At 34.8% G+C, this 27,144-nt stretch overlaps 1 protein-coding gene across 1 annotated transcript in view; it reads left to right on the plus strand.

The window, feature by feature from the left end:
• The window catches only part of LOC106457246 (elongator complex protein 5-like), a 37,575-nt gene extending 10,751 nt beyond the window's left edge, over positions 1 to 26,824 (plus strand). The window contains exons 4-8 of the mRNA XM_022383084.1: positions 1,686 to 1,929; positions 11,967 to 12,136; positions 15,341 to 15,436; positions 23,146 to 23,237; positions 26,594 to 26,824. Coding sequence (XP_022238792.1) covers positions 1,893 to 1,929; positions 11,967 to 12,136; positions 15,341 to 15,436; positions 23,146 to 23,237; positions 26,594 to 26,699 — 501 coding nt within the window. The 5' untranslated portion in view covers positions 1,686 to 1,892 and the 3' untranslated portion in view covers positions 26,700 to 26,824. The remainder of the gene's footprint in view (positions 1 to 1,685; positions 1,930 to 11,966; positions 12,137 to 15,340; positions 15,437 to 23,145; positions 23,238 to 26,593) is intronic.
• Positions 26,825 to 27,144: the final 320 nt, after the last annotated feature.

Consider the following 27,144-nt stretch of genomic DNA (forward strand, 5'->3'; position numbering starts at 1 on the left):
AACTATATTCTCCAGATATGGCACCATCTTTTTCGTTCGCTGCAACACCATCATAATGGGAAAATGTATGCAAATGTGGAAGGTGTTAAACACAACATCGACATGTTTTTTTTGCTTCAGAGCCAAGTGATTTCTTTAATCAGGGCATTAACAACCTGATTGTAAGATGGAAAAGCATCATCAATAAGAATAGAGACTATTTCATTTAATAAATGTTTTGTTTTGATATACAAGTTGTTTGGGTTTTTTCATCTAAAAAAAAGCAACATTAATTTCTTGATGACCTGATACTTATTCTGCCTTAGACAATTTCCATGTATGATTCCAAAGCTCCAAGATTTCAGGGTTGTGTAGGTGTAGTGTCAACTCTTAGCTATTTGAAAACATAAAATTATATTACAGGATAAATTATATTATTAATCATAGTTTTGTAATTTTTAAAATTATTGTGTTAGTGCTTATTAGACAGCAGATATATAAAATCTAAGCACTGTACCTTATATTAAATGCTACTGTTAAATTCAGTATTTTTGTTATCTTTCTTTTTTCTCACTATAAATTCAGAAACACTTTAAATGTTATCAGTATGTAGTAATTATTATATACTACTCAATACTTTCTATGTCAACTTTTTTTTCTGTGTGCTTTCTGTGATGTTAGGTTTTATAGATTGTGAGATTTATTTGACTCTTAGAGAAAATTATGTAAATTCAAATTATGTTTTCATGTAAATGAGGTGGTAACAAATATAGTTTCTAGTAATTGCACTTTACATTACTTACTAACATTTGTGTCCTCTGGTGGGACAGTAGTCAGTTTACAAACTTACAATGCTAAAATTTGGCATTTGATTCCTTGTGGTGGACACAGCAGATAGCTCATTGTGGCTTTGCTCTAAGAGAAACAAACAAATCATAACAATTGCATGAATACATGTATGTGATTAAAAAATAACAGTACTAATTAGGAGAGGTTAAATTAAACATAACTATACATGTGTGTTTGAGGTTGAACTTTTTGATATTAGTTCATTTGAAGTAGTTTAACAGCACTAGAAACCATGACCAACTTTCACACAACTGTATGTTTCTGTTCATCTTAAGCTCTGTGTTTTGTACAGTAGCTAGAAGTTATAAATGCTGGCATAAATTATACATTGATAATCTCTGTGTGCCATTTTATAGTGCAAGTTACATTAGTAGATTAAAGATTGCCAACCATAAATTATGGAAGCTTTATCAAAAAAGAACTAATGAAATTTCATGTTCTACAAGATATACGAGAAACCCATAAGTTGACCAAAAAGTTTCTAAAGCAAAAAGAGTGTGTGAGTTAATTAGTTTGAAGATGCATCATATAATATGTCACACAGAACAAGTTAGTTACACCTACCTAGCAAAAATATTAACCTATAGTTAAAAAGTCAGTGAATGCTGTGTGTTTGTTACCCCTTTTAACGTTTTAACTTAATATATTGTATAACTAGTTAGTGAATTCTGTTAGTGATTTACATTATTTACTATACAATGAAACAAATACAGACAGCATGGGATGCACAAGTGAAAGATATTTTTTTTTATCTTCTCAACTTTCTAAAACACTGTAAGGGAAGTATGATTGTCAAAGTTAGTCTATAAGTTGAATTGCATTGGTTACATACTTTCCTAAATATCATTATATTTCTTTTAATTTATAGATTGATAATTTATGATGGATATAGTGACCCTCTAGGCTGGAATGGAACCTGCAGCACAGATGGAAGAGTTATAACAAATTACAATATTAAACCTATATTGGAGAATTTGATTACTCAAGAAAATGAAAATACAATTGTCACTGTGGATGGCTTATCAAATGTTCTTCTTCACATATCAGTACCTGAAATATATCAAATGTTTCATAAACTTCTCAATAATCACTCGTGTAAAGGTAAGAAATCTCACTTTAAGTAAATTTTATGTTTCAGTTAGAGATTTTAGAAGGTTTTGTTCAGTACTGTTATTTGTGCATTTGAAAAACAGCTGAAAGTATAAATAAAGAAAAGAGAGAGCTCTTAGAAATATTTGTTAAGGCCCTGCTATAGATAAATGACTTGAAATTAGTAGCATTTACATTCAGATTGGAAATAAAAGCAATTACAGCTAACTATTAATGGCAAAATGTAATGGCTATTCACCCTGTTCAGTTAGTGAGCTTTAATAAATGTTTATGCATAATATTTACAGAGGGTTAATTGCACTTTATAAGAATGATGTTCCTGGTCCTGCCTTTGGAACTACTCTCATTTTGATGGCTGCAGATATGCATTTTTGTTGCCCTCAAAGTCTTGATAAAAATTAAACATAATTTTTGGTATGGTTATTGTTAATACTTTACTGAATTTTTATTTATTTCAAACATTCAGTTTAGAACCCCAGATAATAACAGGCTCAAAGAGTGTAATATCCAATAACTATTATAATTTATATGGCTTCCTAACTAAGCTGTAACTGTGTTAGAATAATTTTTTTACTATGTTTGAAGTGAACTCAGCAGTAGCATTTTTTATCAGGATGCAGAATAATTCAAACGTTGTCATCAGAATGAACAATTAATATACATACATATTTCTCCTTCTATTGATTATAAATAAATAATTAGCAAATGTCAGAGAGAATTTTTGACATTTAAAAGATGGTGTGTGATAGGAGGGCATGGCATGGAATGTAGATTTAACTTTATGGTATATATTTCTATAAATCAAGATGATTGGAGACTATAAAATTAGACCTTGTCTCAAAAATATCTACACTATAACTTGGTCATTTTTATTAAAAATTAAAACTGAAATATTAGTGAAAACGATGTTTAAGTGTGCAATTTGGAGTGAACAAGTATTGCATGAAACATAGAAATAAAAATTTAGGATTCATCAAAATATTTCCTTTTGATAATAAGAAATTAAAACCAAAATAATATTAAAATTTGATTTATTAACTATTTTATATACACAAAGAATTAACATGGGAACAGTTCAAGAGAAGGCTATGTTTGTCTGGCAGAAACTAAATCATCTATTCTAATGTAAAGACAGTGTCATAGATTGTACTAAAAAGATCCACAAGTTATTAATTCTATCAAGAAGTGGTGTTGATGGTTTTAAGAGTCAGGAAGTGTGTACAATGAGAAAAGAGCCCTACTCTGTGATGTCCTCAGGTTAAACTGATTTCTACAGTGTGTGTTAGGTAGGTCTGCTTTAAAGTGAGAGGATCTACAGGATTAATTATAAAGTAAATCTGATTTTTAACTACTAACTGACTTTAAAGCTAAGAAATAAAGAGACTGGACACAATGTGTGCATACTTGTATTAGAACACTGGATGTTTGTCTGCTATTGAATGAAGGAATTGAATAACTGGCTTTTTCCCTTGTGATGTTTTCCCATCAAAAAAATCACTTGAAAACACATGTAGCCTGTTTTAAATCTTGTTTTTTACTTAATAGGATGATGTTTTGCATCAGCAAATTCACTTATTGGCTCAGAAAGCAAGGGTTACAACAGTTTTTAGTCACTGATCTTTCAACCTCATGAACATCCTATCTTATGAAGTAATAAACAAGTGGCAATCATGAAATATAGAGCTTACGTCATATTGTAAAATACTGTATGATATCTCAGAGAGCAAGGTTCACAACGCCCTTTTTGTTGAGTTTTTTAAATTCTTTTGGGCAAACTGTTGATGTATTAAGTATCATATCTATTCACTCTAGCTGTCTTAATTTCTGCTAACTGTTTGATAATCATACAGTGTAGTGCATACATAGTATTTAACATCAACACCTGGGAGCTCAGAAAGCAAGTGTTGCAATGCCTTTTTCAACTGAGTTTTTCTAGCTACCATCTTCAGTTGTGCAAACTGGTAATGTACCAAGCATGACATCTACTGACTTCAGTTGTTCTAACTTGTGATGATCATCTAGTCCCACCCATATCTATTGGGAGATTGACTTTGGTGGTTCTGCTCTCTAACTTTAGCATTTCTTCATCTGGCTCATCATGCACAACCAGATAAGTACTTTCACCTCTTTTATCCTCATCAGATGAATCAGCATGACTTAAGATGGCAACGTTGTTCTTTTCCAGCTCATTGGTCTCAGCCACAAACTACTTGTCAAGGTTCATCTCAGCCCTTTGGACACAGCTTATGGATATGCTTTATTCATTTTCTCTGTGTCAAATGACTGCTGTTACTTGTAAGTCAATAGACCAACCTGCTAAACATTTGGCATATTATCAGTAAATATTACAATGCTTTCATATGCAAAATATCAGGGTTTTTTATTAAGTCTTAAGGTTTGTTGAGCAATGTTTTTCTTGTGCCTTTTTTCTTTTCACATGTTGCCTATCTAACATGCAAAGTAATTTTCAAATTTCACGTGCAAGATCTTTATATTGTCCAGATAGTTATCAAACATTTCTTAAGAAAAAACTGTATTTTATCTCTTATTTTCAATAATGAATTTCTGTAACCACCATAAAAATATTAGGAAATAAATATAAATTATGGCTTTTTTGTTCTAGAATGACTACAAATTATAACACAGAAACATAAATGTTTAGACTAGATAGCTTAAATCTCATAACATTATTCATTTATATGTATATTTATTATTTTTATTATATTGACCTTTCAGCCATGCCTGGTTAACAATACAGAAGTTACAATGACATGGTGTACGTGTACTCATGTTACTGTATCCAACAATATAAAACTGACCTTTAGTCTTTACAAAGTGACTTTTCTTGGCTGTGTTTTAATGGACTAGTATTTTGTAAAATACAGTCACATTTCAATTATTATACATTATATATGTATATAGAGTATTACTATTTACAAACAAGTTCTTAAACTTATTTTCTTAAAACATAAAACAATAAATAAAGAACTAAAGCAAATCTTTGTATTTGGTTGCTGCTTGTTGTAGCTTGATAAGCCTTAAGAATTTTTGCAAATGGAGGATGTAAAACGAAGTAATTTTTTTGAGGTTTTATATATATACATTTCAATAACCAAAAAATCATAAATTACTATATCGATACCATAGAATTCCATTATAATTTATCAAGTTTAGTAACTAAGCTGTATTTGGATCTAAAAAAATATGAAATTTCGAATAGGCTAAAGACTCAACTTATCAGCACAAAGGTTTCTCTTGAAAGAAAGAGATGATGCCATTTTATTTCAAAATGGCCAATAAAGCCACAAAGGGAAAATTCTGAGCTTTCGATTGGTTATTCACATGTCATATATAGAAGTTAGTGTATATAAGGGCTGTTTCCAAAAATGGAAAGAGGTGAGCAGTTTGATTCAGTACATGTGCGATATCTCAGCAAATAGAAAAGATAGGAGGTTCTTATTTTATATTCTAGCTTGTCAATATTGGTAATTTGAGTTCCTAATTCGTACAAAATTATAGACTTTGTATTTTACATCACAAACATCTAATTTGAACTAGTGCTGCATTCAATATACCACATGACACACAAAAATTGATATTTAGGTGTGTTTTTTAATATTTATTTTTAAATTAAGAAATTAAATAATGCATAATATGAAAATTTGAATTTTTATCTTCAGTTTGATACCAAACTTAATGACATAAATTCATAAAATAGTAGTGTAATAAAATTTTGAATGCGAGTCAACAAACGAGATGACTTGGCCATTGACCCTGAATCCATCTGGAAAGGGTTAAACTGTTTTTCACAAAGAGTGTTATGTAGGTCAGGAGAATCAGCAGGATGAATTACGAAGTAATTCTGATATTGTACTTTCCTTCTCTGATAATGTTACATTGGTCAACCTCTGTCTCCAGACCTTGCCCCATTTCCTCCCGAACAAGCTGAGCCTGTTCAGGCAGACAAGGACTTGGATCACCTATTTCCACTTCCTGATTTGCCATGCCTTCCCATGTCCCGCCTGAGGAGTCAGTTAGGCCTAAAATGGTCTTTTAGGATTTTGTTTCTCAGGTATGTGATGTTTTATCCCTTTACCATATTTCCTATGAACCGCATCCTTCCTTACTACATGACCAATTTTCCATCTCTATTTAATTTCCCCCCTCCCCAGATTTGGGCACATGCCCCCTCCCATAGGCTTCAGATCAGTCTGCTCTTGCATATCATCATTTGGACTGTCCTCTTCAGGACCAGCAATTGTTAGGTTCCATTTTGCCTGTTTAGGGTGCAACCTCCAAATCTACTGTAAGTCTGACCAATGCCTAATTTTCCCACCTTCTTCATACCCTCACAACTATTTTACGGTATCTTTCTTCCATCCATCTCCTCTCTGAGACTCTCCACCAAAATTCTGAGGGTTTTCTGGGGACATCCTCTCCCTTCTTACTTCCACATTGGCTCATTTGTCGTCTTCGGCCCTGGCTTTACATACGTTGTTTCTCTGTTGTTGGGACCTTCTAGGTCAGAAAGCGACCTTAACTCGGGTCCATTTATTATCATCTTATCTTTGGGATTTATGTATGGCCCCATTTATGCAATGATACTTCTTCGATATGATCTCTGAGTCTTTGGAATCATGAGTTGCATCAGTACAACAATAGTCTACCTTTTCCAACCTTGTTGCCCGTTTGTCTCAGTCGGAGCCTAATATGGCATCTGTTACCATTTCTCATCTTCTCGAGGTGCATCATCTCATCGGTTTCTTCGATGATGCACATCATGTTGCCAACAGTATTGGGGACTACCTGGTGAGAGCTCAGCTTGCCAATTTTCTTCATCACTGGCATCCTTTCATCAAAGATCATTGGATTCTTCAAATTTTATTGGAAGGATTTGTGATCCCATTTTTTTCCCACCTCCTGTGTCTCCTATACCCGTTTCCTTCCCTCTGCCTTGAGATCCCATGACCAGCCAGCGGAGGGAAGTATTGTATCAGAAGCTATAATTTTCCTATACTCAAAATGTATTTCCGATAAGTATTTCCCTCTGCTTACACTTCCCACCCTTCCTCCCGTGCTTACGTCTTCTGACAAACCTCAAAGTGATATTTAGGTAGAGGCATATAGAGGGAGTCACATGCATCACATATGTCACACTCGTATTGGTGAAGTGATGCATGATGATTTATGTGAGAGTCATGTTGGAATCATTCAATTCCAATAGGAGGGGGAGTAGAAGGCTTGTAGCATGCATAAAGAAAAAAATTGCATATAGAGGGCAGCACTGGACGAGAATAGCTAATCTTGTGAGAAGAGGGAAGTACCTGTCGGTAATACATTTTCAGCATAGCAAAATTATAACTTCTGAATTTAACTACTGAGTTTTAAGCTACGAAATGGAGACTCTGAACATGATACATAACACAAAAGAAAATAATCTTTACCTATTCAATAGGCAAAATGCAGTGTGCATACTTGTATTAGGACACTGGATGGTCATCTGTTACTGGATTTGTGAACTGTTTAACTAGCTTTTCCCCCAAGATGTTTTCCAAACATATATTCAGTATTAAAGTTTGGTTGGTCTGGGAGTAGAGAGAGAGTTGTGCCAGTTCTTCCAGGGTTTTATTCCTTTCAATTTGTTAGGCCCAAGAAGACAGTAGATTGGTATCCTGTCATCGATCTTTCTCATCTATATCAATTTGTAGATTCTCCAAGGTTCACAAGTGACTCATTCCTGACTCTAGGATGATATGACAGGAGTGACTCCAAGAAAGGAGATCCAAGGTTCGAAAACAAAGAGCCCTGGACCAAGTGCTTCCTTGATGGGAAATGCATGACATCACCATGGAAATGTGGGAGTGAAGCCTAACGATTTTCCCCTTAATAAGCCCAGACCACGAGGCATTGCCCATTGAAGAGCAAGAAGGTCCAAAACATTGTATAGGGAAAAAGGATGAAAACACTTTGTTCATGCATAGACCCTGGAATTCATGACTGTTGGTATATGCACCCCATCCCTGAAGAGATGCTTTGGACAAAGTAGCAGTAGAGGAATCCATATCATAGTAGTGTTCCAACTTAACAACCTCTCAAGATCAATGATCATGATTCTGACTAAGGAAACTGGGGAAATCAGTGAATCATTGTGTATGATCTCTTGGTCACATAAAGACCATTGAAGGGATCTCTTGTGTGTTTGCCCCAAAGGCATGAGGAATTTGAGTGATGCCCACAATCCCACAAAAGAAAGAATCATCCGTGTAGTGGAAGAAGGAGAGGTGAGTAAGAGTTGGGTTTCCTGTTCCATAGTGTGGAGCCAGATGAGAGTTGGCTGAGCCCAACTGATAAATGTGACGAAAAAATACCCAGACTGATGTGTTGGAGTGAGAATAGATGTCTCATCTCTGATAATGAAGGCTGCCTTGGTTGTTTCTGAAAGTAGAATCCAGGTGTGACATTCTGACAATTGATGGGATGGTGCTTGCAGTAACCAGTCATCCATGGAATGGTGTGTGCACAGGGCTAGGGAATGGAGGTAATGAGAAAAAGTTCATATGATTTGGCAGAACCCATATGGTGCTAATGCTAATCCAAAGGTAAGAACCATCAACTGTAGTACCTGACCCTTGTGCACAAAAAATTCCAATAGTGTCAGAACACCACCACTATGGCAATGTTTAGATAGGAGCTGATGATATTGAACTTGAACATCCACAATCCTAGTAAAAAAGGCCAACTTTGAATTGGAGGGAAGGCATAGAGTTGTAACCCAATCCCATCCTGATGGAATGCATCCAATGCCCAAACTCAATGGTGATGTACTGGAGACTAAATTGCCTGTAGTTGAGTATTTCAGTGAGTGGCCAACAATCAATCATTCATTAATATTTCAAAATGTGAGCCAATCCAACAGAAAAACTCATGATGCAGCATTTATTCTATCGGAAGAATCTGTTTGGCTCAAGACAATTGATCTGCCACTGAAGTCATCACCCATGGAACATGGCAAGCTAGTTATGTTACCCAAGGTACTAATTATGATTTGTTCCAACCCATTGTCGGGTCCTGTTGATAGCACCAGATTGGCAGGTACACCTTGGTTTCTGCTTATGCAGTACCTTCAGGAGTGTCTACCTATTCTGCTTTGGCCATCTCTGTGGAGGCAGCGATGATCTCACATCATACACCTGGCTATCCAGAAGCTCAAGCTTCAGGCATGAAGGTTATGCAGTTCTGTGCACAGCATCGAGGTTTAATTTATAAGGTTTCCATGTATCTGTCCCAGTCTTTGCTTTGTTCATGAATGGACATTTATCAATGAAAATGGCACATGTATCAACAATGGTGTATTGAGAAGTTGCACTCACTTCGATCAGAAGTGCGAACCATAACTCATTTTTTGACTGGCTCTTTGGCAAGGGTTTTGCATCTTCCACAATCGCCCTGTATAAGGCAGCCTTATTGACTACCATGTGATACTAGAGACAAAAATTCATCGAGTCCCCAATACTCTCCAGCTCCCTCAAGTCATTTGGGTCCTTTGTCACGAACATTCCAGCTACCTTACTGGTATATTAAGGTGGCATTACATGCCCTTTCTCAACACCCATTTGAGACCTAAGCCTCATGTGTCATGTATCAACTTTCCCTAAAGGTTTATATTTCGTTGCTGCTGACCTACAGATGTTGCCAGTAGGAGTGATTTGAGCTGACTGTGCATGGGACACTTTATCATTCTACCTACATCCTCAGACCAGTTATTCTTTCCCTAAGACACTGGCAGCCAGGGAATGGAATAAATTCTTTTCACCAATTTTATGCTTTGAGATGTCAGACAACAACTTTTTATTCATTGGATTATTCAGTTTCCCAGGATTTATCCCCGGTTACATTGACGAGGTGGGTATGAAATTGATCTATATTGCTTATTCTGGGCTCTCTTTGAAGGCGAGGAAACTTCTGCATGTCACGTCTAATTAGATTCATCCTTAGCAACCCGGTTGAAATGCCCACTGGAGGACATTGTGTGGGCTGGTATGTGGACCTCCCCCAATACTTTTATCTCACATTATTTGCATGGTTTGGCAGTAGCTTCATCTGAGGGTTTTCAACTACCCCCTATAGCTGTCTTAATCACTTCTGCCTAATTATATAGATGGGGTATTTTCATTTTTACGCTTGTATCTTCTTTACCTTTCAGAGTCCATTACCTCGTTTTCACAGGATCCCACTCTGTGGTGAGTGTTTCCTAGGCTGGTGTGCTTTTATCAAACCAATTCTGCACTAGCAACCATTAATTCAATATACTTTATTTAGGTTGCAACAGGCTCTGTAGAAAGGAGGTGTTCCATAAGTCCACCTAGAGGTTGACTGGGTGGTATTGCTGTACTATGCTGAAATGCCATTCATGGACTATCATGAGTAAATCATAAGGGGATCCTGCCCATCCCTGCTGATCTTTGTATTGAATAAATTGGGGGCAGTTTGCTTTTAAAAATTTAGGGATCTTGGTTCGCCCATTGCATTATTTCCAGAGCACTGTTCCTCAGGACTCCACAATGATCATTACCCCCAGATTTTACTAGTAGAGCTAGGAAGTCCTTACCACACTCGGTTTCCAGTCACTGGAGTGGTGGATAGAGGCTTTTACTCCAGAATGTTAGAGTGAATTTCCTACACTCTTGGAGAAGAATGCAAGGTTGGGGACCCTCCTATTTTTATCAATATTGGTTCAGTACATTGTTCCTGGAAGAGGCTTCATTGTCTCCTTATAATTCCAAACACTGAGTGGTCCCATCCTGGGTTCTTGGTTGAGCACAATTTGTTCCACATCCTCCCCATAATTCTGGAGACAAGAAGAATTTACCTTTCCACTCGGTTGGGGAGTGAAGATGGGTGTTCATAATTCCACACTGGATGAGTTCCGTTTCCTCAGATTGAGTATGGCATACAAGATTCTGTCATTCCGAGCCTGGGGTATTGCCTTTCGGACTTCTTCAGGTTGAGAAGATTTGTGCAGTTTGATGTTGCTTGCTTTCTCGTCGTGATTTCAGTGGCTCGAAACGCATCACTCTGTGGCCGCAGGTTGGGATCCACTCATATATATATACATTGTGGATCAATTGCCCTAGCCAACGTGGGATATAGGGACCATGGCGCTATAATTCCAACCCCCAAACAGTGGAACATCAGCTATCTGGTGATGATAAAATTCCTCCCACAGTACATGAATTAAATTCTGGGTGAAGAGCATACCTGTTCTGGATGTAGTGCGGTTCCCCCAGTGTGGTTTGCAGTCACTTTCTGTATTGGAAAAAGATACTGTTTTTGTTCTTTCAGAAAGTTTTTAATTTCAATCATCAGAAATTGAAAAATCATTTTTTTTATGTCTCATGTGAAGGAAAACAATAACATTTTGAAGTGGGTTGAATTAAAAGTTCTGTGTAGCAGTGTAAAAAATAAATAAATATTGTCTGTTTTGCACCAAATAGAATGCTTTGAGAAGGAAAACAATTCAAAAGATTCAATTACAAGTTTGATGTATATTAACAAAACTATAAGTGAAATAATCAACAATGACTTACGGTTTAAAAACAAACACATAAACTAGGTTCATAAGTTTTCTTAAACATATTTAAGGGAATTACGAAGTTATATGAGGGTTATCTAGAAAGAGAAAGGTCTAAAGCTCACTACAATATACATTCACCTCAGTAGCAATGACAAAATGACATAACCATGCTAATACAAAAAGAAACATTCTTTGAAAAATGTATCACTGATTACACGAGAAAAAAAAAGTTATTGATGAGTATTTTTGTTGAAGGATTTTATTACACAAAGAGTAAAGATATTTTGTAATTCATGTTTTATTGATATATTTATATTATAGTTCCTGTAATAATCCTGTATTGTAAAAAGTGTTCTGTTAATAATTTCTTGAAAATAAAATTTTATTGTAGTTGAATTTTAGACTCTCCTTGTATAAAAAATATTATTTCAACAAAATAAAAACATTTTTTTAGTTAAGCAGGTTGTAGCTCTGTTACATAAGGATGTTCATGACAGTGGAACTGTAACAGCTCTTGAACACCTTGCTTCAGCAATAATACAAGTACATGCTTCTGAGGTAGGAAGTTCTGTGATGATTTGTCATACGCTTTACAAGAAACCAACGGGAAAAGTTCTTAGAGAGGTAATTTATAATTTTGTTCTTAGGTTCTGTAGAGTCTTTCCTAAAAACTACATCCTTACACAGTTCTAGGTGAAAAAAAAAAATACTATTAGCAATAAAAAATCACATGCAGATTAATTTTGGTGCATTTAGCACATCATTGTGCATATTTTATGCATAAGCATTGTTTAATTTACATCTGTCTTTTTGCTTACTATTAATTGTTATGAAGGATGAAGACAGCCATAATAGATCACTTAAACAGTAGCTAAGTTCCTGGCTATATGGAGTGCAAGGGCTCTGGAAAAGACTTTGTCTTCATAAAAGTAGGCCATCTAGGATTATTTTATTAGAGCATAAAAGTTGCTATTTAGAGATAAGTTATTTCCATTAAATAAGTTATTTTAATCTTTAGAATGTTAGTGCATTAATAAAACAGTCCCCATGTAAATAGTCATAGAAGGAACATATTTATGTAGGAAAGACTTGAAAGATATGAAAACGAAAATAACAGCTTGATTATTTTGGTAAAAATCTGGCAGTTCAAAGATAGAATTGCTTTACACAGTTTTGTTCATAACAGACAGTGTCACTAGTACTCTGTTTTAATAAGGAGTTGGTACATTTTGATATTAGTCACAGCTTAGCTTCTTACTAACACGTATCACCAACTGCTAGTACACATTTAGTAAAATAGACTGCCGTTACTCTTGCAAAGCAGCACCTAGTGTAGTGATATTTGAAAGTATCCCTTCTGTCTCTCAGTCAGTACTTGGACTTGATGAAGGTTGACAAAGGAGATTCTGGGTGTTATTTGCCTCAAACCATTGCTGGACATGGCATGTGCCTTGGCATGGTGTATTATAATGATGAAAGAAGTATGGTTCTTCCATCATAAATTTTTCATTGGTGCAGGATGTTCATGAATTTTAAGATATGACAAGTCATATATGGCTCCCTTATCTATTTCCTGTTAAAGCATGTTGATACCATGATTGGAGCTGGGCAATTATCTTGATTAACCAACATAATCAATTACCTATGATTAGTGAGTGTCACGTAAAGTTATTGGTCAACCAAAATTATGATTAAATTGATTAATATAATGAAAATAATTGACTAATCAAAATTAGAGTTTCCTATCATTCAAACTATCCACGTAATTGAATACTACTATTGTGGTTTCCCGTAATTATTTTGATTAATTCAAATTTGTTTGGTTTAATCAACCATTATCACGATTTAAGAAAATAAATTTCAAACCAATATTTGCTAATTCAAAATAATACATTTTTGGCTCACTTTGCACAAGAATATTGTGGTGTAGAAAATGATGACTAATTTTATACCCATGATAATCTTTTTCTTCTCTACAAGTGAAGTGGCACATGTTGTTATAATGGGCAGTGCCCTTAGGGCTAGTCGTTGGAGCTTTGACTGTACTGCCAATTACACCAAATTTAGTTAGTTGAGAATTATAGTGGCAAGTGGAGCTCACAAGTTGCTAACTCGAGATAATTTACAGTTAGAATAAAGAAATGGATTCCAAGACTGACATTGAACAAAATACATCAACATTTATTAGGTCTTTCCACATATTATATACTTTTAACATCAATAGTTAAACATTTAATAAACCGTTAGTTTCTTACAATTATAATTTTCACTTTTCAGTTAAACACTATTAACCAATACATATAGAGTATTTCTATCTATTATAAGCATTAACTTCCTTTAGTAAACTACATTAATTGAACAAGAGAGATAGCAATTCTACACTTACAACAGAGTTGGACTGGTATACCTCTGGAGGTTGGAAATCTTTATATTCATGTTGACTCGAGTTTTTATACTGTATTTCTTTGTATCCTTTTGATTTTCCAAATAGTATTCCTGACTACCTGCAAGTAGTTCTGATACTTTATTGGCTAATTTCTGTAACTCATTGGGCATTTCCAAAACAAGAACCAAAACTTTCAAGTAATTGGTTACTGTGATGTGAGTGCTCTGGTTGCCTTTTTTACTTGTACTACTACACTGGTCTGGGGTAACAGATCTCACATCAAAGTACTGATTTGAGATGCTGTCATAAACTTTTTAGTAGGCTTTACTGTGCTACTAACTCGGCTGGTTTCTTTTTCGAAAATGTATAGAGAGAACCCATGCAATATTATTAATTGTATTGTTATAAATTTCATACTATGCTGCATAATGATAAATTTTCAACTACATCAGTTTAGGAGTAAAAAAAAAGTAACTTAATTCTGAAGATTCCTACTGATTACAAATAAAGGGAAGTTCAAAAATGTGTTTAAAAAATACAAACTGAAAACAGGAAGAATAGTCTTGTGAGAGTAATTGATTATCAAAATGTACTAGTTGCCCAGCTGTAACCATGATGGTATCCTAATCATTATTTAAAGTTAGGAAAACATGGTGTTCTCCAGATTATAGTCTAACACAGATTTATCTCTTAATGCAAGCAATGATTAGCATAATATCATTTTCTCACATAATGTTTTTTCTTTACCATAATGTCAACATACTATGTACACAAGGTCTGATGCCTTTCATTTACTGTTGTGGTGAGTAGCTTTTGGGTTATAGCCCATCCATGATATCCGGTAATATATAGTTTCCTTCACACTGTTGGTGTGCTAGTCTGTAGTTCTTGAAGAAGAACCTTATTTTAAGATGTGCAATTTCATTTCATAATTTCAGAATTCTCATGGATTTGGATATGATTCATTCTGACTGGTTGGGCTCATATTCTAGTGATCTTTCATTTCTTTAGCACATTACCATTAGTAAGCAGGTAGGGTAAAATATCTTAGATACTAATACCACCAATGCTGCATTCAATAAGTATTTCTCTTTGAAAATTCATGAGCTCCTTTTTTCATGGATCTTGACTCAACTTGCTAGCTGTGGCTAACATTTAAATATAGATGCTGCATAGTAGTGCAACATAGAATTCACATGCAAAGCCAGTGAGGATAGATAGACCCATTTTCATACAGGGCTGTACTGTCACAACAGTTTTTTTTAATGTACTTACATCTAAATTGTATAGGAAATAGAAGTTATTTCTTGGCAGTTTCTTAAATAAAAATAAAAGATTGTATTTGGTAGCTTATAGTTTGATCAGAAATAATAAATGTGGTTTAATTTTTGCTTTTATTTTTACTAACATTTTTGTCCATTTTTTTTCATGTATTACTTCAGCAAGAACAATTTTATATCACAGATAGCCATGATATAAAGAATATAGAAACTCATTTACCCAAGAAAGTGGTTAGACTTGAACCCATTATCCATCAGGTATGTTGATACTTTATTCCCATTTCTAATCAGGAATCAACATTTCATTGGACATGTTAGCATGATTTTTGTTTTTATCCAACAAATTCCATCATCATCATGTATTTTCATACCTTTCTTTTCTTTTTAACGAAGAAAAGACTTTGATTTGTCAATACTTCATCATTCCTCAGATTAGTTAGAATTTTTTTTTTTACTTGAAGCCAAAAACAGTGTTTATCTAGTGTTTAATAACATTCTTCTGTATCCACCTATAAACATAGTGCTTATAGAATATGTTAAAATTTTAATTTTTCTGTCCATTCAAGAACCTATCTCTTCTCTAATTTTCCTACCAAAACGACAGTCTGTCACTACTCAGAAGTAACAGGATATTTTTTGTCTAGTTGAAGAGTTGTTTATATTTATAAATGCCGGAACTTTTTTTTTCTCTAATTAAAAGCTTAACATTAGTGTAAGTGGAATGTTATTTATGAACATTGAGTGAATTTTGCTTTTTAAATACTAAAGAACCTCTTGTTAGTGTATATGGTTAGATCTGTACCCTTAGATTATGAAACTGGATTATAACCTGTATTTCCTGTTATATGTATGATTAACTGTTTACCTCTAAAACCAGTAACATATCTCTCATATGGAAGTTTGGAAGCTATCATTTTGGTTAGTCAGGAACTTCTAGCATATTTGCATCAAAAGAATTATAATTTTTTAAACCAAGGATCCGCTTATTGTGACATTTGGTATCTATATACTTAAAATTCTTCTCCCTGCAAATGAGTAATAAAATATTAAAACTGAGAACTTTTTATTTACATGAAAAGATAGTTGTTTTTTTTTCTCTTTTGTATACAGTAATTTGATACCCATATGTTTGGTAACTTGTAAACTTTTATAAAAGTTTGTTTAACAGATGGATTATAGTTTTCAATATGATACCTCCTTTCACATAATAGCTTTCATTGATTTGAGCTGCCCTCTATGTGCTCAATTTTTGCTTGCCACTGGCCCTGAGGCTCACACTAACATCATGTGTTTAGTGTGAGTATAGCTGCATTGTAGTATGCAAATGAGCATATGACAACCCTCCACCAATAGGAGTGTGACACACCCTCCTAACACAGCTGACTCCCTCTATACTGCAGATCACAATCATCACTTCTCAATTTCGCACTCTTGTGTAATGATATGTATTTTTTTTTTTGCTTCTGAACTTTTCAGATATAGGCATTTTTCAATGGAAGTGTCTACAAAGACATTATTTCGTAAGTGTCAGTAACTTCCATTTTACCTGGTATAAAACAACATGACTTTGTTCATGCTAGCCTATCAACTACACCAGCATTGTCTGTTGGGAGAGGTGATGGTTTTTTGTAGTGGAGGGTGGAGTTTCTCATACAGCCTGAATCTTTTTTTGTCCCTGACATACCTCCACCAATGTTTCTTGTTCGTGACATTGTCTTGGTTCTTCCTCGGCTTTTTTTTGTGATTTCATGACTAGGTTTCTCGGGTATGTTTTTTACATATTCATTTATTTTTACCATTATTTTGGGGCATATATGCTCCATCCTCCTTCTCTTGTTACCTCATATGACTAGACATGACTATGCTGTATTGCTTTTCTTTGACTTCTAAACTCTGGGGGTTGTATTCTTTGTCTTTTGTTCATCCTTCTTAGGCTTACGTTTTCCTCCCTTCATCTTACACACATTACCCTTTTCTGTTATTGTTCCTTCTTTAACTTTCTTTCTATGGTAATCCACCAATCCACTGTGGGGTTTTCGATGGATGATCATTTACTTATCTTTTCTAGAGTAGAGTGTTTATATTCCTCAGCAATATCACATCTTATTTGTTTGATTTTTTGCTAGAGCTGGTTGGGGCATGATTTCCTTGTTTCTCAATTGCTTTTCCTACCCTTATATCTCATATGCCTTCTTCTAGTTCCTTTCATCTACCTGTATAAATTCACTGGTATACTTGTATCTCTGGTGTCATATGTTGGGACCACATGCTAGTGTTATGCCCTATCCTCACTGGCTTACCATCTCTCATTACTGCTCATTCGTTGCCTCTCTCTGTCTTCTGTCCTACTGCTTCCATTTCTCTTTCTCTCTCTCACCACTTTCCATCTGTTCTTCCACTGCTCACAGATTTTGGTGTTGTCAGTCTTGGCAGTGACTGTCCTAAAGGCTCAGGGTTTGTAGGGCCTGTTTCATTTGGTTTATGGACATCTGCCCTCTGTTTGCTGCCAATTGTTGAATATTAAGATTTCTATCAGAAAGCATTCCCCACCTCGTCTTTTTCTCTCCTCTTCCAGTGTTTCCTGTTCCGATTATTTTTATCCTCTCAGGGATCTTGTTTCTTGCCAACATTGGTTCTTGGCAGGGTTGGTCCTAATGACTACAATTGCTATTGGATGGGTTTTTCATTCTTTTTCCAGGTTTTTCTTCCTGCCTTTTTGTGGTTCTCAGGGAATCTGTAGATAGGTGTCGAGTATTACATCTTTCACATCTCAGTCAGTTTCTTGTCTTCCCTCACTTTCATGTGGGGAATTTTTCACCCTGCAGTGGTCTTACACCTCAAATCTTGTGATGATGAAGGTGGACATCTTGGATGCTTCTTTTCTCATTTGGCTCTGTCCCTACAAGCCAGCACATCTGAATTGGTTAGTTCATCTTGGATGAATCACATCTCACACCTGTTTTATTCTCATTCATTTGGGTGTTTTTCATTTATATGCCTGCAGGGCCTAGCCTTATACTCCTTTTTTTTTTTTTTTGTGAAGGAGATGGAGTGATATATATCTTCTCCTTCCCTCACTATGTGGATGGTTATCTCACTTTTTTGAGAGTGGGCTTGCATAGTACCACAACATATCGCCCTTTCAAATCCATCTCTTAGAACTTGTGGAGGTACATTGATCTTTAGATTCTTTTTTAGAATGGTTCATAAGTGTCTCTTGGTGATACATCTAGTCAACTCTGCATTGTCTCCTTTATCAATCACCAGGTGGACTGTTCATCTCTCTATCCTCTTTTGACACTATCAACCTATTTTTCTGGGTCTATTATATACAGGTATGTGTAATAGCTTGTCCTATTCCAGATGCTCTGAGTCTTGTTGTGGATCATCTCTCTAGGCCCACCAAGATACCACCAACAGATTGGCCCCTCATTCCTCTGGTGTTAAAGTTGCTGTCCTCTCATTGGGATACTCTTCTTCTTGTTGTTTTTGCACCCTTCTCAACACTCTACTTCCCCTTTTCTGGTCCCATGTTCCTTTTCCTTCAGCTTTAGCTGGAGACACATCCTGTTAGGACTGGTTTAATTTTTTTCTCCATGCCTTTCCTCTTCTTCATCTTTTCCCTCATGTTTCTCTCGTTATGGACAGTCCATGATGAGTCCTCCTAATAACTCCTTACTGGCCAGCTCAGTCATGATTTCCTCTATTGCACCTTTTCCTGTTCTCTCCTTCTCTTCCTCAACCTCTGATGCTCTTTCTACTCCTTGAACCTCACTCTTCCCTCTCCCATCCAGCAATATCATCACTCCAACTTCACAATTTTATGTGCAAGTTTTGTCAGATCCCTTGCAAGACATTCCATGCTCTCTTTACATATAGCCTTTCTTCTTTCTTGTTCGATTTGTTCTTCCTCTCTCCTTGTCTATCCACAACACGGGTGCACAATTCATAGTTGGTCCTTGTTTTATATTTTCTAACATTCCCTTCCTTCTATCCCCCATTTTTCCGAATTATATTGTTGGCTGTTCAAACAAAGTTTATCACTTTCCATTATGGCTGGTTATTGGGCAGCTCTGCCTAATACGTTTGGGTTTTCTTATTATCATCATGTGTTCTCTCCTGTATTTTCGTTATTTTTTGTTCATTTTGCCACCTTTGTACTTCCTGATTTGGACCTGAATATTGTTCTCCATGCCCTTACCCTTCCTCTCTTTGACCCTTTAGTTTCTTACTCCTTGTACCATATTTCACTTAGGTCTTAATTCTTAGTTTTTTTCCTGTGGTTGAAGGAAATATTGCTGCTTCCCATTTTTTTCCCTTCTTTTTCTAAATAGTTTTCTGATTCTGTTCTAAATCGTTTTCTCTGTCACATCCAAGTGGTTCATTGTTCTTTGGCCCACTCTGCTCCTTTTCATGGTTCATATTCTCATCTATTTATTCTTTGGAATTCCTCATCTGCCTTAGAGATTTTTCCTATTACTCTTAAGGGATGGCTGCAGCACCTCATCCACTCAGCCTATGCTTCATTGGATGCAGGTACACCTCGACTCTTTCAAGTCTCCTCACTATACTCTCTCTCTGGCTCTTTATTTCTGTCATCTATTGGAGGTGTTTGTGCAAACTGGCATGTAAACTTGCCCCCTTACTTTTGTCCCACATTTTCTTCATCTTCTGGCCATCTCTTCTTCTTCCAGATATCAGCTTCCTCCTGTTACCACCCTACATATGCCTTACCGGCTCTGAATGGGTAACTTCTATTTTTATATATCTTAACTTTACAGTGGCCTATTTCTACATTTCTGAATTCTGCTCAGTGGCAAGTGGTGCCTGTCTGGGTATACTCAACTTTGAATGTGCACCATATGACTTTACAGGTCTTTAATGCTCACTGATGAGATGGAGTGTTCCTCGAGGTATCTTGCTTCATAAATAAGACCTGTACCAGACCTTACCATCTTGTGGACTATCATTGATAAAGCATTGTTAAGATCATTGCCCATCCCTTCAGTCCTAGTTGAATAAACTGGGACTAGTCTGCTTTTCAATATAGGGTTTTCATGGTCACCCATTGCATTCCTCCAGACTATCCACTGCATTGTTCTCCTTCTTCTAGTGGAATAAGGGAGTTCTTGTCACTTACCAGTTCCTAGCTGCTGGGATGGTGGACCATAGGGGCTTCGTCCTAAGTGTGAGCATTTCCCCTCATTCGAGAGTAGGGCAGTGGTGTTCTGTCTGTGTAGATGGGGAGTACTCTCCTCATACTGCAGACCAGAAGACGAATTCCAGATGCTACCTGATTTTGGACTGAATGAATCCACCCCTATGGCTGGTTTTCCCCCATCCTACCACTGCCTGGATATTGGTTCCCGTGCATTCTGGGATTGGATCAGTGTAGGACCAGCCAACATAAGTCCTCACACATATAGTTGTTAGGGGCCCTTCTCCTACTGCAGACCAAACAAAAAATTTCTAATTACTCCTGGTTTTAACCTGCCATGTTTGCATTCCCACTTCCTACCTTCATCCAGATGTCGAGTTCACAGGTAGCATGGTGTTGGTTGTGTACTGGGTTTGTACACATGCCCTGCCTGGGTTGTTGGAACAGAAGCTGTTTTTCCATTCTGCTTCCTGGGTTTGAGGCAAAGATGGTTGGTACCCTCCTCATACTGTGGACTGATAAACAAATATCCGATGCCATCCGGTTTTGAACTGGAGTTGACACACTTAATATGGTTTGATGCACCCTAACCATTCTACACCATCTGGTGCATCCTATTACTGATTGGACAATTTAGTGACACGCTATCTTTATAAAGATCAAAAGTATACCTGGTAGATTAGGATATCTCACTCCATGGATCCTGTTCGGGTACCTTCCAAAGAATGCTCATAAAGATAACTTTTTTACCAGTCCTTCCACCTTTTTAATGTGAGATTCTAGCTAATATTGAGAAGAGGTAAGGTATCGTATTGGAAATTAACATTTTCCTACACTGAAAATGTATTTCCAATAGATATTTTCTTCCACTCACACTTCCAACCCATCCTCCTCACTGTCAGTGTATCTTTTTTTTGTCTATTACAGTCCAGCCCTGTTTATCCAGTCAGCTGTTGGTCTAAGCAATTAATGGGCGTATTACCGGGTGTCACTGTATGGAGTCAACTCTGGGATCAGAGTGAGGCCTCAAAGGGACAGTACATACCCATAATACTCACCTTTCTATGTTTCTGTTTGATACAGAATGTTGTAATAGCATCTTTACATACCTATTTTTGCATTTCTTGTCTAAAAGATAAAATTCTATACTGTATCTTTGATTATTAGATACATGCAAAATTTAGGATGACGATGAGTTTCATGGCTTTTCCTTGCACCACACAGTATCAGAGGCCAAGGTATGGTGCTGATGTTTATGTGCACATATAGTGACACCTGGCAGTAATGATACTCAAATCATGAAACAACAACTTTCTGACATTTCCATCAATAGAACAGAAACAATTGATTTGGCTGAGAAAGCAGAGCTCTATTTATTGCAAAATGAAGGTAACTGGTGACAAAACTTGAAATATATATCTGTGAATTTACCCCTTTGAACAAATCTTTTGTTCACAAGAAGACCAAAAAGATACCGAACTAAAAGTTTAAAGGAGTGTGAAAACATACTGTTTGTTTGATCGTGTATGTGAGATCATCAGTGCAGCATGAGGTGTGGAGCATCAGGTAGGATTAGTGTGCCATTAATAGGAAACATCAATCATCACCTGGTTTGTTACACCTACAAGATGTGGCCACTATCAGTCAATGTACGATAGTGGCTTCACTATGATTGACAGGTCTCAATTGGGCAGCAGCAGGTGAGAGCTGGCCTGGGTGGCTGTAATACTGAGTTCAAAGAGACCACTTGGGACTGGGAAACAGGTGACCACAAACCTAGTTGACCTCAATACAAGTGCCCATAGTAGTGGATGTTTTACAAACATAAAATAGAAGGAATTGTTTGGGACCGAGCCAAAAAGGCTGTGATTAAGGGTTGACCATTATGTTACGTTGATTTGTATGTGGGTCTGGACTGTATTGAAGTGACGATTGTGGGCTAGTGGTGAGCGAAAATTGCACATATAGAGGGTAGCAAAAATCAAGGAAAGCTATTATGGCAGAAGAGGTAAGTATTTGTTGGAAATATGTTTACAGTCTAGGAAAATGTTAACATTTCTTAAATTCAAGTAAAGATTTTAAAATTTATCAAGTAGCAGGGTTACAAATTATATAAAGGTATTTTATGTATGTAGCTATTTCTTACTCATGCCAAAAGGTTAAGTAAGAATTTCATGGGGAAAGATAAACATTTCTTCTATTTTATTGATAAGTTAGGCTAAAAATTATAGGTATGTTAACTACATGTAGAAATATATTTTCATCATAGATTTTGTTTGTAATTAAAAAGTTTTAGGTTACTGCTATTAGTTATACTATGCAAATTATCATTCTTCAACTACATATGTTTATGTTGTGTTATTAGCATTGATGTTGAAAATTATTAATGCTTAATGTTATTAGATATAAATCCTAGCTGAGAAACAAATATTATTTTGAGAAACATAGTTTAATCTGGGAAAGTATCAATTTCTGTATGTACATGAAAAGCTTTTTAGGTGTGAATAGATGTGTACTTAAAGGAATTAAATATAAAAACTGCTGGAAATTTCCGTACAGTGCTCCTTACTGTATAATTTCTACATATAAAAACATTATTTCTTAAGATCTGTAATTCATAAGATAACTTACAGTATATTAATTATAATAAACAGATAAGGTGATACCAACTGTGCTAGAAGTATTTCTAAATGCATTTGGCTAAGGATTTTCTGTTGAGTTAAAAATAATTAAAATGTATCCTGATTTTACATTTCATAACTTGTTTACATCTAGTAACTTAGTGAAACTGTTGGACAATGTTTTATAGGCTCCAGATCCAGCAGCTAACCTGACGTTCAACCTGACTTTGAAAGATGATGAGAAGAAAGCCAGAGATCAGTTAATATTGCCTTATACAAGGTAATAGGGAATTAAAGTATTTTGAATCTTATTTAACGTTTTCTTTAGGCAGATAGGTAAATAATTTGTTTTCAAATTAAATATATCTAATGTATTCATGATCCGTTTATTATGTGTAAATATAAAAGATTTGCAATAGCAAAGGTTAGAATTAGAGATCATTATTTAGAAATAGAAATTGAAAGGCACAGACATGCAAGACTGATTTTCCTCTTATTTCACTATTAATATCTTTGTTATAAGAAACAAGTATCAGACATTGCTAGTTTACTTCATTTGGATGAACTGTATAAGAGAATTATTCCAGTTTTACCATTTAAAGAAGATTATGACAAATTGATTAAATTAATAACAGTGTTCCAGATAGTTTGTTCTTGTTTAATAAAATTTATTTTGTAATAATTGTAATATGTGCTCCTTTTTACATACTGCAATTATAGCAATGAGTAATTTCTGGAAGAAAAAAAAAGGGACCAGATCCTTCTTGACAGGCATAAATGGAGGGTGAATTTGCATGTTGTGAAATAAATATCACTAAACATACAATTTTGGATGGGGCTGGAGGGGAGTGAAGTAGTTGAATGCTTGATTTTCAACTGAGACAATCTTAAATTTAGTTCTAGTGTTTCCACCTTTAGATTTAAAAAAAAAATCCTAAAAAAATTACACATCTTAGATCCAAAGAGATCTGGCAGAAATTAAACACTGGATCATAATGTAGCATGTATAGCAGACCCCAGATCTACAACTGTAATTTTGAAAAGCAGTTGACTTATTTTCTGACTCTTCTAATGCTACAGTTTTTGGTTACATTCTTTGTTGTTATTGTCAATATGTTTTTTATCCATTTAAATATTTCAAAAAGCATTATATGATAAAGGATTTAATTTACTTTCTCAATACTAACAAAAAAAGTAACTAGTAAGAAAACATAATGTTTTTTTTATTAAGAATAAAAAAACAATGATGATATTTTTAGCACAATGAAAGATATAATATTTTTATTAGATATTCCAGCTGACTAATTTTGGTAACACACTTACCATCATAGGTGCCCGCAGGAAGGAGTAAGAGGGGGGCATTTGCCCCCCCCCCCACATTTCACCAAAAATTGCACTTATTATGATGTAAACTTAACATCGTAGTTAAAGTAAATATTTTTAGTAATTTTGCTGAAACTGTAAACTTCTGTAAAAGCTTAACACAAATGTGTTCCCCCCCTACTGAAAATAGTTGCCAGCCCTGATCACGGTAACCATGGGTGCCCACAGAAATAACAGTTAATGGGTAAGTTCATTTTTAAAACAAGGTCAGGAGACAAGGGGAGAAAGGTTGGTAAATACAGTAGTAAACAGTAAACAAGGTGACACTTAAGAGAAACAATTATTCCAATAAGACACATTCATTGGTCTATTATCTCTATCTTTATATATATAGATCTGTTTTTTTATTATGAAAATACTTTTTCTTAAGTTCATTTCTGTTTGTTTATGCAGTTCTTAAGATTTTCACATTTTTCTAATCATAATTACCATCACTATTACTGAAATATTCAGCTATAGTTAAGGATATGTAGTTGCCTTATGTTATATCATACTGGTGTTCTTTCATTCTTGTTTTTAATTTCCTTCTTGTTTATCATGTGCACGTTTTACTCAACTACAAATGGTTTGATAAGTACCATCTTGGTCTTGAATCTTTTTTGGATCTTTGAGTGTTTTCAACTGGCTAACTGTTTTGTTTTGAGGATTGAAAGCTATCTTATAACCCTTTAATCTGAATGCTTGACATTGTTTTCTGAAATCACATGAAGAAAAGGTTTACTAATGAACTTATTTTGTACTGATTTTAATGGAGTTAAATTAGAATATTTTAAAACAAGTTATTTTTTGTTCCTAAGAAAATAGCAAAATGTGCTAGAAAATAAACTGTGTATTGTGTTCCTGTTGATGTAGATATTTAAATTTTCAGAATAATCCACAGAAACAATTTTTCTCAAAACCATATTAAGATAAAAGAAAAAACTTCATGTAGGAGCAGCCTACAAAAAAAAATTGTTGATTGGTTTGTTTGTTTGTAATTAAGCACAAAGCTACACAAAGGGCTATCTGTGCTCTGCCCACCACGGGTATCGAAACCCAGTTTCTAGCGTTGTAAGTCCACAGACATACCGCTGTGCCACTGGGGGGGGGATGTTGATTGGTAATTCATGTGATATTATATCACAATAATACTGAAAACAATTGAAATCAAAATTTTCTTCATTGGTTTTATATAAATTTTCAGTAAGAAGAGAATATTCAACTGCACACTGCTACTTATGAGGCCTAAATAAAAGTTATGTTACATTTTTATTTTGCAAGTATAACACAGTAGTATGAAATCATATTAGCTTATATTAGGTTGGAAAGGGGGACTTGCAGTATGGTAAATTATTTTTGAGTTGGTGCTAAACACTAGTCAAAAATGTTTTGTAAATGTTTTAAGTATTAAGTACAACATTGTAACACATTTCTTTACAATATTTACTCTTATAAAACAACTATAAAAATTGGGGAAAAGGCATTCGTGTACTCATCTTACATGTATGCTGAGTTCTGGCATAAATATTTCAGAAATTAACCCATAGATAGGTAGAAAATTTCATACCAGCTGAGAAGTAGTTCCAGCTTAAATCTACTTATCTAGGTCACTGTTGAGCATTGTCACCCAGTGGCTTATGGCTTTTGTGCAGTTTTCAGTTACACACACACTCATTTAAATGCTCTTTTATTCCAAATGAGAGAGTTCTGTTTATAATAGCATTTTATTTTGTTCCGAAGGGTAAATTTCAACTGTGATGTTTTGTGGCTTAGTATAAGTTATACAAGTTGGTATGTTTGTGGTGTAATCATGATCTTCAGGTTTCTGCCTTGGCAAACATAAAATATCCATAATATTTAGATAAGAATTTGTGAAAGATTTAGTTTGTTCTTCATAATATTGTTATTTGAAAATTTAATTATAAGTATAGAAGTACTAATTTGTGTATTTGAAGAATTTTAAAACTATACAAAAAAATCTAAATTTTTGATACGATCATCAACTGTTGGCTACTGTGAAGTTTGCATTGAAATAATCTGAGAGTAAAGTTGTTAAACAGAAATGAAATAAATGCAAGAAGCAGCCTAAGTATAGGCTATGTCATTCACCAGTATACTAACTTTATCTAACTTTTGATTTAGTTTTAATCAACATATTGTTACAAACTACAGAAAATTCTTTAAAAGCAGAGAAGGTTAGACAAATTGAGCTGTATTGCTAAACAGAAAAAAAAGTGATAATTTTACAGAAATAGTATAATTTTTTCCTTATAGAGAAGCTGTATCATTATCATCAGGTAGTGTTGGGAAGATTTTCTACCAGCCTGATGAAGCTGATGATTTGGATGAAGATGATCCAGATGATGATTTAGATATTTAAAAGCAACATTTTTAACTTGTAGGTTTTCATAAAATATTATTAATTCCATAAAAAGTACTATTTCAGAACCTGATTAATTACATGTATTTTATAACTTCTAATAAAGCAAGAACTGTTAATCATAATCTTATCTTATTTATTTCTAACCTCATAACTCACTTAGGTATTCCACTGTTTTTGTTGATGTAAGAAATAGTTTAAGAAAGTAAATAAATTGGAATTCAACAAGACTATAAACTTAAGATAACTGAGTTACTATACGCGAAGTAAATTCTCAAGTTGTCTAAAAGTCAGCAAATATAACTTTTTAAGTACAGTGAATTAAAAAAAGATTAAAATCAAAATCCTTAATGAATTTCCATCCACTACTGTAAAAAACAAAATTAGGAGTTCAGATGTTTTTTATTACCTTCTGTATTAATTTTAATTTCATGTTCAGTAAGGT

Source organism: Limulus polyphemus, unplaced genomic scaffold (assembly GCF_000517525.1).
Source record: "Limulus polyphemus unplaced genomic scaffold, Limulus_polyphemus-2.1.2 Scaffold307, whole genome shotgun sequence".
Taxonomy (NCBI): domain Eukaryota; kingdom Metazoa; phylum Arthropoda; class Merostomata; order Xiphosura; family Limulidae; genus Limulus; species Limulus polyphemus.